Raw genomic sequence first — 18,509 nt, forward strand, 5'->3', positions numbered from 1 at the left:
GAGAAACCACCCAACATTTCCCTTAAAAAGTCAGAAGTTTTTTGAAAACATAATATGCAATGTTTCTTATGTGTTTTAGTTTGAATTTAATTATTATTGTTTTTCTTTTTTAAAAGACTGTCACCTATTCTGAACTTCTGAGATTGGATAAACTTTTAAAACACTACATAATTTGGGTGTTTAAAAATCTTTCACAGGGGGTAACACCATTAGTATTTTAAAGAGAGAAAACAGCAAAGGGTGATGATTCAAGAGGCACATGATTTTAAAACTGTTCTAGGCAATGATAAGATACTTTGGCCACAAGGCAGCCAGAGATGATACTTTTAGTTTTTGCAGCTTCACTTTAGATTTGACCAGCTGTGGTTATTTTCTTATTTTAACATTCTCTTCCCACACTACACATTTTCTTCTATATTCCTCTACATTCTTCACACTGAGCTCAGCCTGACTCATTTTCCCATCATTTTTTCTTTCTTTTTTTTTAACCAATATGTGAATATTTGTAATAATGACTGCTTCATGACACTTATGCGCCCTTGTAATATGACACAAGGTGTTTTCACCTCTAGGTTTTTTAAACTCCTTTAAGAAAAAGAATCATTCATTATCACCACCATTTGATTCTGTGGACTGATGTGAGGAGGATCAGAAATCTTTATCCAGAATTGCTCCACTGAGAACAGGGAGTGTAAAAATTGGATTTCCCCCCTTCCAACCAAAGTGAATAAAATTTTCCAGCATCCAAGTGGATTAAGCCAGTCAAATTGCAGGGGGGGGGGGGACTGATCTAGGGGATTCCTTCATAATCCACATTAGCGCAATACCTTTATTAGTTCAACTAAATGGCCAATTTCCACATCAGTTTCATATTTGGGGGGTGGGCGGGCTGGGGGACTAACTACTGCTCTTTCTTATCTTGAAATAATTAAAAGATGTCCACGTGTTGTGCATTCTTGCTTATTCTAAAAAACTTTCTGATTTTTTGGTGCCCTTCAACATGATCCTCCAGTAAAGGCCTTACAGATCATACAACATGAGGCTGCCTAGACTGCTGCCTGTGGAGTTCTGAAAGGCTCTGTTTATTTGTTGTTGTGTTTTTTGTGTTAAAGCCAAAAAAGTAGGATTCAAAAACAAAACTTGAATAAGGCTTTTAACTTTTCTTTTTTAAGCCCTCTGTTGTTGCACTTTAACAAAATAACAAGGAAAAGAAAACAGATTTCTTCAATGTTCCACAGGCAAGATTTTGGATAGCCTTTCTTCTTGCTAAGCCCATGAACCTAGAGAAACATAGAAATACACAAAAATATAGAGGTATACAAAGAGATGGAGCTGTATGATACTGAAATGTTCAGAGGCAAAACAGCAACAATAGGGGCCCTAATCCAACTGGAGGCAGGGTTAATGACATTGAGCTTAAACTTGAGAGGGAGGGAAGATTCCTGAATCACCTCATCTGCCTCATTATTCAGCCTTTCCACAGAGAGCCAATGCACACCTCTACAATATATTTAAAGACAACATGTTTAAAAATCTCATCAGGTTACCTTTATTGAAGATAACCAAGTGATGCCATCAAGTAATTCTCAAAATCAATTTCTCTAAGCAACAGAGAATCCAGCAAACTGGATTTTTAAAAAAATGAATAAAATAAGAAAAATCACCAGGAGGGTGTTTGCGGCCAATTCTTCAACACATTAGGATTTCTTTTTTAAGATATGAGATTGATGAACTCCTTCCAATGTGGAAATTAATTCTAGACGCTGCTGCCAGAGCATAGGCCCTGCAGCCAAGCTGTTTGCTGAGGAGTGCTTTGGCAGCCAGGATGAAGAAATGTTCCTCAAGTGATACAGCGGCAGTGGAGTCACTCTGCTAATCTAGCCTGAGGGACAGAGGAGAAGCCTCCATGCCAACACCTCCCTGAGAGAGGGGAGGGAAGAAGAGGGTGGTTCTTTGCCCACAGCTGGCAAGCAAAGCAAAGCAAAAGATCTCCTTATCTGGATATCAAAAGAGGCAAGGAAGAGGATGTAATGAAATTTAACAGCAACTTAAATATGCCTGGAAATAGAAGAGATAGAAAAAGGTTATAGGGGTTTTATGAAACAGGCAGAGAGTGGGAGGTGTAATACATGTGTGCAATAAAATGTCTGAGAGGGTTCAACAAGAAAGGTTTAAATTTGTATTTATTATTCCATTTATATCCCACCTTTCATCCAAGGAGCTGAAGTAATAAAAATCATGGTCCTCACTCCCTTCCTTTTTCTCTCACAGCAAATTTGCTGAGAGACTGTAACTGGTCCAAAGTCACCAGTGAACCTCATGGTTGTGTAGAGAGTTGAGCCCTGGTCTCCCAGGTCATAGCCCAACAGTCTAACACATAGTCCACTACACTATATTGGTTCTCTCCCGAATGTGCCGTTAGTGGTAGATAGAATGTCCCCCGACCTCATTTCTAAGATGTAATCAAGTTCAGTCTTCTCTTGTATCCCATGCCAGTGATTCCACAGATTAGTGACCTTTGTATGACCCCCTTCTAAAAGAAGGTGCTTCAGAAGTGGGTGCCTGAGGCTACATGTTTTAAGTATTGCTCATGGTCCCATCACATGTACATTCCTCCCCTAAGAACAACCATTCAATTTGACTGGGAGTTCAAAGCTGGTCAGAAATGGTGCTGGTTGCATCATTCCTTCATGCAACATGGCCAACATGGCTTCTAGATAAGGTAGGGTTGCCATATGTCCTCTTTTTCCAGGACATGTACTCTTTTTCATGGGTATATAAAATAAGAGTCGTCAAAGAGATCCATAGTTAAAAGTAGAAGTTGGCAAATGTGTCCTCTTTTTTGCTCTTCAAAACATGGCAACCCTACCATGTGGTTAGGGTCAGAGAATATTGCCTCTATTTTGATTGTTGGTAGTGGTCTGCAACAGCTGTACCCAAAGACATATTTGGTGACAATCCCAGGTGAGTACAAGCACTCATACCTTCAGCTGAAGATTCGCAACTGGTCAAGATTAGCATAACAAATGTCCTTGGCTGGATGTGTTAATTTTCTTTGTTTTGATTTGCTGTATTATTGCTACTGATATGTCAACTGCTGTAATATGCAGAAAAGCTTGAAACCCATTCTGACCCAACCAACCCAAACATTTTTCTAATTGAGCTGGAATAGAAAATGCCCCTCTCCCACCCGTCAAGTTATTTTGACACCCAAGGCAGAAAATCCCACAAGCATCTCTCCCCGTTCTTGAAAGTAAAAATATAACAGTGATAAATAAAGAACAATTCACTGCCCTTAAGTGACACCCCAAATTAGCAGGACAGCCCTAATTCTGAAGCCTCATGTGCCCAACCTCATTTAGTTAGCTTATAAAAACTGTTTAAGAAAACGCCTTAGTCTAATCAATACTGTATCTAATGGAGATGCTGTGAGAGGATGTATACAAGAAACAGATCAATTCTGGAATATTCCATAGGCTAGATTCAACTAAATAGTTGCACTAGCTAACAAGTTGTGCTAGCACAGATATGCTCACTTCCTCTCCTTGTGTCCTACCCCCATCAGCTCTGAGGGGTTGGAATAACCCCCAGAACAGCTCACGAGAACAGAGGAGATTGTTCCATCCAGCTGGGAGAAATGTTTGCACTGATGGAAGGATCATAACAGTGCAGTGCTGAATTCCTCACCTTATCTTTTGTCACTCAGACACTGCAGCGCTTACAACCCATTATTACATTGGCCTGGACCCAGAACAAGTTGGTTGCACTTAGGCCCATTGAAATAATAACAACAAACCTGAGCACCATTGATTCCAATGGGGCCTAACTGTGAAGAATATGCTGTGATCCAACTCATAATAATTTCACAATGACTGCAAAACAAAACTCCAAGTGCTCTACTGATTCCCTTCAAGGAATGTTCAAGTTTCATAGAATCATAGAATCATAGAATCATAGAGTTGGAAGAGACCACAAGGGCCATCGAGTCCAACCCCCTGCCAAGCAGGAAACACCATCAGAGCACTCCTGACATATGGTTGTCAAGCCTCTGCTTAAAGACCTCCAAAGAAGGAGACTCCACCACACTCCTTGGCAGCAAATTCCACTGTCGAACAGCTCTTACTGTCAGGAAGTTCTTCCTAATGTTTAGGTGGAATCTTCTTTCTTGTAGTTTGGATCCATTGCTCCGTGTCCGCTTCTCTGGAGCAGCAGAAAACAACCTTTCTCCCTCCTCTATGTGACATCCTTTTATATATTTGAACATGGCTATCATATCACCCCTTAACCTCCTCTTCTCCAGGCTAAACATGCCCAGCTCCCTTAACTGTTCCTCATAAGGCATCGTTTCCAGGCCTTTGACCATTTTGGTTGCCCTCCTCTGGACACGTTCCAGTTTGTCAGTGTCCTTCTTGAATTGTGGTGCCCAGAACTGGACACAGTACTCCAGGTGAGGTCTGACCACAGCAGAAGCAACAGTTTGAAGCCTCGCTGATGTGAATGAGGTTTCTGCCAGCAAAACACTTTATATCTAGGTAACATTTGGAAACAAAACTTTCCAGCTCAGACTTCTGAGTTGGGCAGAATGCATGTGCGCAAGAGATAGGGAGCAGAGACATATGGGTGTCAATGCAGAAGGATGGAATCCTGCCTACAAATGCAAAAATAGACTAAATCAAGTCAGATGCTGGACAGCTTTGGTAGCTTTATGCCAATGTTAGGCTCCCATTTGTCTTACCTGGCATACACTACTCCCATTACTTACAGGGTACAGCCGTCCATATCAACGCTTCTGCTGCAGTAATGTGCAAGATGCAGATACAGCAAATCCTCCCCCTCCCCACAGTGTTTCAGCTGCAAAATCTGTTGTCTTCATCAGCAGTTGGCAAATGTAAGAATCCAAGGAGGAGTAATAAGCATTCTTGCTCAAATGTGGCAATGCCAACCCATCTTGTGCTTTAATTTATATGCTAAATTTGCCAATCTGAAACCTCTTAATGGGTGTTGGGAAGAAGCTAACCATTACCAATGCCTCAGCTGATTTGTTTTCATGTATTACGGTACTGTTAAAAAAAATTCATAGAGCACAAGCACAACAACGGCAATTTATCATCTCGGTGCTCCTGTCCTTGTGTTGTTTTATTGCTATAGTTTGCTACAGTTGTGGGCCTCTCACCTGCTCAAGCAGTAGAAACTTTGACTTAAAGGGGAAACATTTTACAATCCTGTGCCAGATTTAATCAAATTGTGGCTTCCACATACATTTGGAACTCTGTTCCCTTGTTTAAATCCCACCAGCTATGCAAGAATTACTGAGGTTGGCCACAGACGATCCTTTACTATAAGAGAGCCACATGTAAGCTTATGGAACACATGCACTGACCCTGAATGAGGTTGCCTAGATGAGGTGGTAAAACTGTTCCTGGAGTACAGCTGAGCCAAAATGCCTTTTTCTCACCCTACTTCTGGGGAAAAGAAGGCCCCCCTGCAGAATTTTATCAGAATTTTCTCCAGTTTTATGTTGTGGCAGTCACACACCTCCCGACACCAGAATGACACAAGGTCTAGGGTACTCTGAAGGATGCAAAATAGTGGCCAAGTTGCCAACACAGTTGCTGCTGTTACACTTATAGTCAGTGATAACCCCCCCAGGGGGCACTCAATGGTACGCAGTACTGCCACAGCAACACCTCTTTTTGTTGTTGTTAAAAAGTGTGACACTGTAACAACTTCATGGCGACTACTGGCACCTATTTTTCTAGAAAAAAGCACTGCTTACAGCAGCACCAACACACACACACACACACACCCCGAAGAGAAAAAGAATTTGTGTTCCCACCAGTGCTAATACTGAGCCCCACTCCTGAGAAGCTGTTGAAGGATTTTTCCTCCCACTGCCCACAAATAGGGAGCAACATTTTGAGATGCCATTTGCATACCGCTCTATCCTAGATGATATCGGGATAGAGATTGTATAATTGGATGCTTCTACCTTGGGGGGGGGGGGAATATCCTGCACATAGAAAATTAGATGTCAGAGATAAGGGTTTTTAGCCTAGACCTCTCCCTGATATGGGGCACCATTCAATCATACACTCTGTCTTGGATGTCATAGACATTCAACAGAGCTCCAGAGGAAGATCTCTGCTCACATGATAGGATTTCCTGTTCCTCTCTTACCCAAGAAACCTCATGTGCTGCCTGCAAATAGGCCCTATGGAGTAGATTTGGGGGACACACAGAGGGGATGGTGAATCCATTCTGCTAATGGTGTCTATTCCTGTGGTGAACAGGTATCATTCATACTGTCCAGGAACAGTTTTGAAACTAATCAACAGGCTTGTCAGGAAACAAAAGGCACAATTCCTTTCCATTCTTACACTAAGCTACACCCTGAACCAATTGTGAAATTTGGTACTTTGCAATCTGATATTTTCATCATGCTGACTAGAGGAATCCTGACTGCAAACCCACATTATGTAGCTCAAGTCATTTATGTTTGTTCTGCCTACATAGAAAGAAAACAGTCGTGAGTAAATGAGGACAAGGAGTACACAATGAGAACTACTGAATTTATGGTCCTATTAATTTCTACGGAAAAAAGTTTAGTTATTCTTGAACTTTCCTCAAATAAAGTAAGGATCTGGTCAGTATTATTTTGCTTTAATTAAATATAGATTTACTGGATGCACTTACACCAAACTCAAATTACATGTTGAAAATAGGCTTGTTAATAAGAGCAAAATAACAAGCTTTGCATTAGCCTATTGCTATGATTGAATCTAAGCTCAAAATGCCACCAAATATAGAGAGATTTCCAATTTTAATATGATTGCGATTGCTAATAAATGGAACACAAATATTCCCTAATAAACAAATATGATTCTTTTCTTATTTTTAGAAAAAGGGCTTGGTATCAGTACTATTAGAACTTTTTATGATCTAGATATATGAACTTTAAAAATAATGAGATGAATCCACAGAAGGCTTCATCTCCTATGGTCTCTGATGAACAAGAAAGGAAATTTGACCTTATAAACTGGGGGAGGGAAGGAAATAATGCAATTTTGAATGCAATTACCTTTACACTTCCTTTTAGCATACACTGCAATATTCTATCTTGTCTTGCAGAGACATGATGGCTTTTGACACTCCATTCCAAACCACATAAATTAACAGGCAAGGGTCAAAAGTTCTATAAGGTGGGAGATGCATGATCAGATCTCCCAACCTTTTTTTCTTTTACATCAAAGGAGGAGAAGGGAGCAACTAATGGCCAAACTATATGTGACTTTTATTACATAGTTTACTCAGGATTGTAATTTTTTTTCTCTTTCTCCTGTGCTAGCAATTATGAAAGAAAAAGCTTTCATTCAAGGGCAAACTGTATGATAAATGTCATCTGTCGTTTAGTCTTAATTCAGTCAAGGAAGAACTGGGGGGGGGGAGAGGTCAGTGAATACCCCCCCCCCCAGTAAACCAAGAAAATCTTTAATGACAAATATTTCAAACAAACCAACAAACAAAAAAGGTTCTGGGACTAAGCCTTGGTTTGGAAGGTGCAGAATGTCCACTTGCAGCATGGCCACCTGGGTGTTTGTCTGTTCTTTTTATAAAGGTGGCTTTGGCAACAGCCACAGGGGACAGTGTTCCTACAACTCCCCAATCCTGTTTCAGAAGAACTTCTTCCTTCCCTCTGCCCTTGTACTTGAGGGTCATCACCTCTCTCCAGGGATTTGTCTAGAACAAGGTAAATGTTGGGTAATGGCTCCCTCCTGAATTCTGAGCCTTTTCCCTCTTTGCCTCCGTATGGAGGTCTCCATCCTTCCCCCTGTCCCAGTACCTGAGGCAAGTGCCCACTGTCTGGGCTCCAGTCCCTCCCAGGATGCAGCAACTCCCAGGCTGAATCTTTTCCTCACTGATCTTAGCATCTTTCCCCACTTTGCCTCCATACGGGCATCTCGGCTCCATCCCAGCCGGCCTAGCCCAGAAGCAGCAGCCAAAGTCTCCTTCCTCTCTGAACTAAGTTGAGATGCTGTTTTAATGGGAGGAAACTTTGGCTGGTCCCTCCGCACCAAACAGGGCCAGGAAGGAGCCATTCCTGCACGGAGAAGGGGCAGTGGGGAAGAGGCGTGAGGGATGGCAGCCGGGAACTGCAGGGATGTCCTCTGGTCCTTCATCCTGGGAGCTGGAGTTGGAGCCTCATCCCTAGAGGTGTGGCCCTGTGGAGGAAGCAGGATATTGTTTGGGCTCTCATGTCAATGGGCTCTCACTTTCCTTGGATTCCCCAATTACCCTATTGCCACACCATGCTGTTGGTTAAATTCACAGTGCATAAAATTGCTGGTGGCTCCTGAATTTTTAATGCTCGCAGTTGTACTCTGCATCCATCTGGGAACTGTAGTGCAACATGCGAGCCGAGACCGGGAATAGCCAGTGGTGCTGGAGGCCCTGTGTTGTCACAGGTATTACATATGAGAAATGCCAGGGAACCCAGAAGTCTAAACTGACAGATCCTGGCTTATGTTTTTCAGCAGGACTCAGGGACCACCCTGGACCCTCAGCCTTTCGCTGTTGCCTCCTTGCATCAAATTAAAGAGTTTAAGGAACCTTTTTGTAAAGGTTACACGCAGTGATGGTGCAAACAAATAAATCTCACTACGCTCCTGCCCCATGCAAGTTAAAGCCTGCTAGAGACATTTCCCTTGAAACCGTAGGCTGTGTACCCACCATACATTTGGGGCTCATCCCCACTTCCCCTTAGGTCATGTGCCCAGCAAGCACAGGGGTGTTAACAGATTTGCTCTTTGCTAGACCTGGTTTGCAAAAGTCAGCCCAGGGATTCCTTGTCTGGCACAGTTCTGCAGCTTCTCTTTTCATTGATATCCCAATTAATCAATTTTTTTTACCACTGATCAATTTCTAGCATGGGGGGGGGGCTCCTGTAAATCTATAACAGTATTTCTCCTGTACAGTTTTAATCCCTCTATTGTTGTGAACTGATGCATGATTATAAAGTAAGTAAAGCTTATTTTTAAAGTTCCCCGGTTGATACCTGATTCTTTCTTAAGTGTGGTAAAGGGAGGGAAGGCAGCTAACCTCTTTTTAACAATGTTTATTACGAAATATTATTTGATCGTTGGCATATCGAAAGCAATCAGTTGCTCTATTTTCTTTATTTAGTTTTAATATGTGCCAGTCATGCCGTTCTCCTCTTTCAGGGAAGGGCACATTCAGACAGCAACCGGGACATCCCAGAAGACATGCAAGGCCCTGGGCAGCATGGATTCCTCCAGCGACTTGGAAGGACTTTACAATTCAGAAAGGCAAGACTGGAATGCCACGGAAGACGGAGTTTCGCTTTTGTCCATCAGCTTGTGTGCTGGCAACGGAGACCATTCTCTTGAAGCGTGGCCCTGTGAAGGAAGAACGACTTGGCATCCTCCTGGCAGATGTGGGGAATGGATGCCCAATGCCCCTGCCCTGACATTGCTTCCAAAGAAAGCTTGGCCCACCCACTTCAGGACAAGAGCATCTCCTTTCTGCTCTCATGCAGGAAGGTTCTTCTCCCATTCTCTGTTGACACTCAACTTGTAGGGTGTTCTCCCAGCCCCATGCAAATCTTTCCTTTCTCATACCTGTTCTTTTTACACAGAGTGCTTCTGCAGGAGCCACAACAGTGCACAAAGGAGATGCTGGAAGAAAGATGGGTGGACCTCCTGTTTTAAGCCTTTGTGTATCAGCAAATTCAGTCTAATTAAATCCAATCTGATTATGTTCCTTTCTTCAAGCAAAATTATAGAAGATGCAGAATTCTTCTTACCCTTTTATTTCAGTTTGAATATTTTTAGTTGAGAATCTCCTGCTGATGGTAGGCAGTTCAAGGCTTCATCCCACAGAGTCTTAGTGCAGCCAAGAGTGCTCTAAACCACTCTCTCCCCTGCCCCTTTGCCCTTCAGCAGCGGTTTTTCTGGGGATGGCGGGAGATTTGGTGCTATGCCGGAATCCTTGACACTCCGCACACCCTTGCAGAGCTTTTGTATTAGGGGCGCCTTGCCTTGGTCGCTCTCCTCTGACCTCTGTGGGGCTCCGGTCTGTCCTGAGATCAGACCCGTGCTCCCTGTTCTGTCGGCAGGAAACCGGAAGTCTTGTCAGTGAATACGTACTTAAGCACCATTTCCATGATTTACATCCTCTGTCTGAAGCTATTATTAGTTCCACCAGAAACAAAGTACACAAACAGACAAAATGCCTAATAACAGCACCAGGGGGTCCATTTTGATCAGGGAAATAATACGGGGGGGGGGGGAGAGCTAGTACAACTGGTACTCACCTGAAGGGTAGATTTACATTGCCTGCATAGGGTCATTGGACTGGGTTGGGCTCTGACTCCACCCAGGGACAAAGACTTGGAGTGTAGGCTTGGCTCCCAAGTCAGTTGGTTTACAGACTTGTGGAACAAGTTAATATTTGTGCTTTACACTCTTGATGTGGAAATGTGAGAAATAAACTTAAAACTGGAAAAATGAGAAACTGAGAGAAACCAAAATTGACAGATTGAAAGCTTTTGGAATATCTTGTCCAAGAAGCCCTGCCTAGAGACCTCATTACTATCATCAGGTGTAAGGCAAAAATGTTTCTGTTCTCCCAGGCTTTCAATAACTACTGAAGGAAGCACTTTCAGCTTACAGTAGTTTGATTTCACCATCTGTTTTGCTGTTTAACTTTGTTGTTTTAATTTGGAATGATAATAATATTTTTTGTGTCTTATCATGCTAGCTGCCATTGGAACATTAATCTATGTTGAAAGAGTAGGGTTTAATTATGTTTAACAAGCAATCAAGCAATTATTGCGGTATACTGTAGCATATCTCCACCAAATTTTTCAGCACCCCCAAATACAATTCTTAAGTTAGCATTTTTACTTTTTGATGTAATATTGTGCCTCTTTGAGTCTTGGAAAAAACTGGTCCTATGAACACGTAACTCCCACTGAAAATGGAAATTACTTCTAAAAAGAGATGAATAAGATTGTGCTGTGAGGTTAACAATGTCACATTATTTTTTCTCATCAAACAGAACTTTATTGTAAAGGTGCTCAATTAAGCACAGCCAACTAGAAGTGGCAGACATGTAGAATACCCATGTGCACATCAAATAGCTATCCATTGAATGGTTTCCTGGGGTTTTCCTACTATGAAGTGGAGTGATTTATTACTGCGGCAAATAAATTTATTGGTTTTACTTTTCCCCATGCAGATTGCATGGCAAGCTGGAAGACATTAACAGCAAAAAGAATAGTTATGTATTTATTTACTATTAAATTTATATACCACTCAAAAGATCACAGGGTGGTTTATCGCATAAAAAAAAATGAAAACACAAAATAGGATCATAATAGCAACAACCAAAAAACCAACAATCCCCTTCCACAAACACGTATTTTATTTGTTACATTCTTACTAAATCTTTTATTTGTTAAGTTATTACTGAAATGCATCTACAAATTAAACTGTAACTGTTCTAACCACACGTTAAAAGGAAAACTTTCTGTTAATGACACAAATTCTTCTTCTTTTTCACAGCTCCTCTCGTTTATGTTTGAATATTATATAATTGCAAAACAAATTAAAAATACATGAAATAAAAAAGCAATCACAAAGAAGTACACTAATTATATGCACTGTTTTGAATAAGCAAGTGTCAAAGGCATAATTTGTCCATAATATAAATGATATGATTGACTGCATGGGCTGGCTGTAGAAATTAGCTTCAGGTAAAGCATCTGTCTCCAGTTATTAGCAGCCAAAGAGACAGAGACCCTTGTGGCTATAAACAGGCAAGAAGAACTTTTAGTTACAGGCAAATGTACTGTACCCTCTAACAGTTTATTAAAGGGCAAAAGAAAAAGAAATCAGTTTCATTCCAAAAAAACTTCCAATTCTAAACTGCTCGCATGAATTCTAGCAACCCTCCACTTTCATGAATATTTGAGTGTGTGCATGCTTGCAAATAATCAGCATTGCTCAGCATTTTATCCCAGTTCACAAATGAAGTTCTGTGTTGAGAAGCTACCAGGCAGTGGCAGAGCTTCATGCTCCGGCACCGGGGTCAGAGAGCAGGCGGGGGCGGGACTGGCGCACCTCCCGCAGGGGCATGGCGCACGTCCTGGGGGCGTGGCACCCAGCCGTGATGGCACCCCAGCGGGATCGCGCTGCTGGGGGCAGTGCACTCCCCCCGCACTCCTCTTCCTCCACCAGTGCTACCAGGCAGTGCTGGCCCAAGCTATTTTGGCACCTGAGGCAAACCACAAAATGGTGTGTGTCCCATACCCCTGCACCCAGGGCAGAAGAGGTGAGTGAAGATCCTACACTGGGAACAATGGGAGAATAAAGACCTACCGGTACATTGGGGACAAGGGTGGGAGGAGACCACCAGCGCCTCCTATTCACCAAGAGGCTACCGTAGAGGTGGCATGGGGGCAGATCCAGCCTCCCAAGGAGCACACCATAGCTGTTTCTGCCACCACAGCAGCAGTTGGCGATGCATTCCTTGGAAGCCAGAACTGCTGTCCCTGTGGATTCTGCCACTTGAGGCAATCGTCTCACCTTGCCTCATGGGTGGGTTGGCCCTACTTCCAGCTGAGCATATATATTGTAAAATCACAGAGGACCATTATGATTTCCAGGAGGTTTAGTTGGCAAACAGCAATGTCCCCTTTTTTTGCCTAGAACCCCTATGAAATCCTGCTATATTTCCACAAAAATTTCTTAAGTTTACAAAACCCAACAGAAAAGGGAGAAATGTAATAAATGCATTATGAATTCCACATTCAAAATCAAACTGTACTACTAATCATAATTCTCTAAACAATATACATAAGTAAAACAAGTAAATCCACAAAAACAAATCGTATACAAGATATATCAAGACACGTCAAAATGGAATGCAAGTAGAATATATTTTTTAAAAAATCACAAATGTCACAAATATATCGCAAAAGAAACAAAATAGGACCCCCAGAATCATTCACCTATGTACTCAATCTATGCAAATCGATGCAAAACTAATCTAAACATGAGGATAGAAGGAATAAAAATAAGGTGACTGGTATTTCGGAAAAGAAGATTCCATAAAAGAAGATTCGGCAGAGTCCAGTGTTCTGGCTATGTACTATTAAAGAATTATTTAGAATGACTGTAGAACAAAATTTCATAAATATTAATGAGAGGCTGTTTCATTGCAAATTATTTCTGCATGTCTTTATGGTTTCTAGGTGAGTAAACCTCTACACAAAACCTGAATGGATGTAGTACATTTCCAAACTCTACACCTTTGAGAAAATATACCCCTGGGCCATGAATTTCTGCATGGGTGAGGGCTGTCCTTGAGACACACATCAATATTGCCTTGCAGGCATTATATGTTTTCCTCTTCCGAAAAGGCATTTGAGGTCACTCTGAAATCAAAGGACCACAGCAGCAAGGCCATGCTTTCAAAGAATATTACTTCCCCACTTCCTAGCAAGAGAAAAACTAATGTGGCTGAGGCAGGCACACGCATGCCTTTTTACCAGACAACATCTGAATAGACACAGGGATGCCAGGTAATTGAATTAGCCAGCTAAAGAGCCAATAAAATAGCAAGGAAAGGAAATAGCTCGCATAATGACTGTTAATTTTAAAAACTGCTGTTGTTAAAATCAATTGGGTACAACATGGTTCTCAGCTATAGAACACTAGATTCTGTATTTGAATGAATTAAATTATAACTTACAGAAAAAAGGAAAGAAAAGGCACACAGGAGCTGGTTCCCAGTGGTAAAATACAGAAAAGGTACAAAATATGAGTCACACTTTCTCTGGGAGATGCACCAAATCCCTACATTTTAAAAGGTTTTCAGTTTTAAAAAATGGTTTTAATTGTGTTTTTGGTATTGTTCAGCTGTTTTGTTGTTTGCCACCCTAGGTGCCTTTGGGAGGAAGAGCAGGACAGAAATTTAATGAATAATAAGATTTAACAATGTAGGTACTGTAAGATTAACATAAGCTAAAGGACCCCTGGATGGTTAAGTCCAGTAAACTGAAACTATGGGGTGCAGTGCTCATATCTGCTTTCAGGCTGAAGGAGCCAGCGTTTATCTCCAGACAGCTTTTCCAGGTCATGTGGCCAGCATGACTAAACTGTTTCTGGTGCAACAGAATACCGTGATGAGTGCCAAAGTGCAAAGAAATGCTGTTTACCTTCCTGCCACTGTCATACCTATTTATCTACTCACGCTGATATGGGGGGAGCTCACCCCATAGACGGATTTGAACTGCCGACCTTCTGATCGGGAAGCCCAAGAGGCTTGGTAGTTTTGACCACATCACCACCCGTGTCCCTTTTGTGGGTATTGTAGCTATAATACTGAGATGGATGGAAATATTAAATAACTAAAACAAAAATATAGGTTGCAGGCTCAGGTGTAGTGAACCTGGGTTCACCAGGGGCATGAGGGTACCTATAAGGACAGGGCAACAGCTTGGGATTGAAATGGCCACACCTTGTATTGATTACAGATGGAAGTAGGCTTTGGCATAGGCATTAGGTATGTATCTGGCCTCAGCTAAGCCCGATTGTTGGCTGATTGGTCCATTAAGGTCAATTGTGGGTACCCCCATGACACAGATCAAACCCACCAAGTCTCTACTTGGGGAGTTTTATGGTATATTAGCCCCTCTGTCTGGGCCTTAGGATAAACTTTCTCCATGGACCCCTTTCCCCGGGTTCCCTAAACCTTTGTTCCAGTTTAGATTAAGGATCCAGGCCAATGCATTTTCTGCCAAAAGTTGTGACAGTTGCTATGAGGTAGCCAAAACCTCCAGGCAAGCCCAATTTTTATGCAGGCAGATTCCTCCCTGGCCCCAAATATAGTGACGGATAGATTCCACAGCAAGGTTACTTTCAGGCACTGCCAAGATATGCAAGGGACTTCCATTGCCAACTGTGCTGCCCCCTCAAAGCACAACCAGAATATATGGGATGCGGGTGGACCTGAGTGGAGTTAATTATTAATTATAAAGCCTGTACTTCTAGATTGCACCAGCTTTATTATGGAGCTCATGTTATGCAGCAAGGTGCATTTCCAGTCTATTCCCCAGGACATTGTCTGAAGAATAAAGGGAGTTCCAATAATATAAAAGGCCATTCCTGCAGTAGAATACACTCCCAAGTCACAATACACCTTTTAAAACATGTAATTTCAATCTAAATATTTTCCTTCATTATTGTTTACTAAAGACTTCTTTTTTGTAGTCCCTAGTTTATTCCTTTTTGCTTTCATTGAAAACAATGCTCACACAACAAACTGAATGGATCGTTGGGCTGCTTGCTATTGTGTCCTACTCCATTGTAAGGCATCCTTATTTTTTAAAATTGGTATTTTCTGATAAAAGGAGGTAACTCTCTAATAGTAATGCTATTCTGCTTTACCCATGGCACTTCTAGCATTCTGTTTCTTGTCTCTTCCAAAAACAACAAGAAAATAATACATTAAAATACACTGTTTTTGTAAAGGGATCATGCAAAATGGGGAAATTAAAGAAAAGACTTTCCGGCACAAAAAAAGAATTCAAATATTCTGATACAAAGGGATATGAGAGAGACAGAAAATGATCACAAGACCCTTTTGTGAATTTGCTGTGGACTTTAAAGGAGTGTCAAGCTTTACGTACATCTTTCATTAACAGAATTTCCTACAAATTATATAAGCTTCTGGACATATGAAGAAAAGTAGTAATGCTTGAATAAGCAATGATTTCACCAGAGTTTTCAAAGCTAATATTATAAATGGCAAGGAGGGCTCTGCAAGAAATGATGCAATGTATCTCTGGTATATTTGTGCTTCCTGTGTCTCTGGCTGAGGGGGCTGGAAAATAAACATTAGGCTCTAAGACTCCTTAGATCTTGCATCACATGGAAAATGTATTTTTAGTTTTTGAATATTTTAAAGCCAGTCTGCATGCAAGTCAACAGAGCATGAGGCTTCTGTATGGAATTGAATGCTTTGTTTGCTCAGGGAGGCAGTCTGAGGGCAATTTAATTAGCCGCACCTCGCACCTGAAATATAAAAATATACTACATTGCAGGGCTGATATAAGTACCGCCCTCCAACCTGCAACAAGGTGTTGTGGCTGGGGGGTGGAGGAGGAAATAGTCTGTAGGTGAGATGCTTCTAACCCCTGCTTCCAGGAAGTGTTAAAATATAAGCTTGGCTAGCTTCCTGGGTTGAGATGATCACCTGGGTGGTGGACCATTAAGAGAACAAAGGAAAGGGAACTCTGTGTGAGAAGACAAATGGGTGGGACCTCTCCATCAATTCAGAGATAGATAGTCTTTAAACTCTATTATGTGAGCTGGAAGCTGGAAGGAAAGCTGCTGGCCCTTAAGAATCTCCCTAGTCCACATCCTTCACTGGCCCTGCTCTGCACTGTCCTTGAATGTTTTTCTCTGGCTAAAAGTCTGCCCTTCATCTGATAATGCTTCTTGCTTGGCTGGATGGAGGACAGAGAGGGTTGTGTGAGTGTGCACAGAAATATTTGCTTCTGGTCTCACCCACCACTGGCATGTGGCGCCCAGAACAGAAGGCAGCCCTCAGGGTGAAAATGGTTCTCCATCACTAACTTGTGAGGGCACTTCACCTTGAAATCCTTTAAATAAATGAACAGTTTGCTCTTGCCATGGAGTATTTCACTTCTGCATTTAAATGACAGTGGTATTAAAACCATTGGTATTTGAAAGTGCTCGCTTCGGCAGCACATATACTACAATGAAAGTGAGTCGGCAGTGCAGCCAGTGTGGAAGTAAAGTACTTGAGTATGGAAGTTGTGACTATTGCATTTTGACAGTAAGGGTGCAAATGTATTGCCAGGTGACTACGTGGATACTATTCTCACTAGGAGGGCCACCATTTCTTTACCTGTTCCTGAGGTTGCATGCCTCAATCAAGAAAGCAATTAAGATGCAAAAGAGGCATGGAATTGGAGAATCTGAGCATCTGGGTCACCACTATTTTAATTCCTCCCTTAAAAGATTTTTGGTTCTTGTAAAAGAGAGCCCAGGAACAAGAAGTTGGACAGGTGTGGAATTCTCAAATAAGAGGGTTGACCAGCTGAGGATGCAGAAGGTGCAATCAGTACTTCTAATCTCTCCTGCATTCTACGCCATGCTTCTCAGTACTGTGCACACACAACTGCCATCAGCAGTCCTGCACGGAAGGTTCTTTGTGCCCCTCTCTTCCACCCACCACACATTATTGCTGGCCCCAACCCGAGGCTCCGTGATTCTAAGCACGTCCTACCTTGTGTTTAGTTTAACAGTGTTAGAAAGGAAATTAAGAAAATGGTTAAGCGATGTAAGCAACAGGTATAAAAAAATTTCCTCCCTAATTAAAACAGCAGCTCCCTTCATTAATACTCAAAATGGTCTTCGCAAAAATTATTTACCTTTCTATATTTAAGGCATGTTTATATTACTAAATTATTTGCATTTCTAAGCTGTGTACATAAAATAGATCCATAGAAAATTGGAAAAGAAAACAACAAAAACAATTATAAAACCAGAATAGTATATCCCAGTCCTAAATATGCTATACTGGCAGAAAGTTGCACTGATTTCAGCTGAACTGACTTCCAATCAGTGTGTGTAGGATTGTAATAACAGCCATAAAAATAGCAGTAAAACATTTTTCCTGCTTTTTCAAAATGTCATTTCCACTTTAATAGCACTAATCTCAAGACTATGGTATGTACCTTTAATTAATATCCTTATTGAAAGGCTGGAAATGGCACTTAAGAAAATGTTGACATTGTTTGAGACACTAACATCTGTTTTGCCAATTTTAAGGCAGATGGTTAGTAGTTCACTGACTCTCCACTTTACCCTATTATTTCTGCCCTTGTTCAGTACTCAGTATGTATAGAAAATAGTTTTGGACAGAAACTCTGTCTAGCAGCACTCTGCACACATCAGGAGATTCAAAATGGAATAAAATTGTGATCATTTCAATTACTTTGATGAACAACATGCATGACTCTTTAATCATGACATCAAGATCTAGAGAAGAAAACCAAATGGATACCTGACATTTAGTGGAATGAAAGCAAATATAATATACAGGAAATTGAGGTGCTTTCAGCTCCAAAAATCCATAATAACACAAACAGATGTTTGAAACTCTGCATTACCTAGAAACCAACATATTGGATGAATAATTTTGCAGGATCACATTGCTTCCAAGTGATAGCTTTTGTAGAGAAGAATTTTGCATTTTTGCCAGCTTACATAATTATGCTTGCCGGAGACATGAATCAATATGTGTACAAACTAGAGGAGGCTCGACAATTCAAAGTTCAATAAGGGCTAGGAACAAAGCATAGAAAGAAACTGTAAAAACAGCAACATCCCAAACAACCATTGATGGCTTTGGGATGGAAATGAAATATTGTGCATCTATAAATGAAGGTTTACAGC

General features: G+C 41.4%; 1 protein-coding gene across 11 annotated transcripts in view; it reads right to left on the reverse strand.

The window, feature by feature from the left end:
• CTNNA3 (catenin alpha 3) overlaps positions 1-18,509 on the reverse strand; it is a 541,298-nt gene that overhangs the window by 176,974 nt on the left and 345,815 nt on the right. Inside the window, exon 11 of one of the 11 annotated variants that reach the window (XM_083502494.1) lies at positions 11,147-11,269. The exons of the other annotated variants lie outside the window; for them this stretch is intronic. Coding sequence (XP_083358620.1) covers positions 11,192-11,269 — 78 coding nt within the window. The 3' untranslated portion in view covers positions 11,147-11,191. Of the gene's footprint in view, positions 1-11,146; positions 11,270-18,509 lie in introns of those variants that run through there. 11 annotated transcript variants of the gene reach the window in all.

Source organism: Podarcis liolepis, assembly GCF_965112155.1.
Source record: "Podarcis liolepis genome assembly, chromosome: 5".
In the NCBI taxonomy this organism is placed as follows: Eukaryota; Metazoa; Chordata; class Lepidosauria; order Squamata; family Lacertidae; genus Podarcis; species Podarcis liolepis.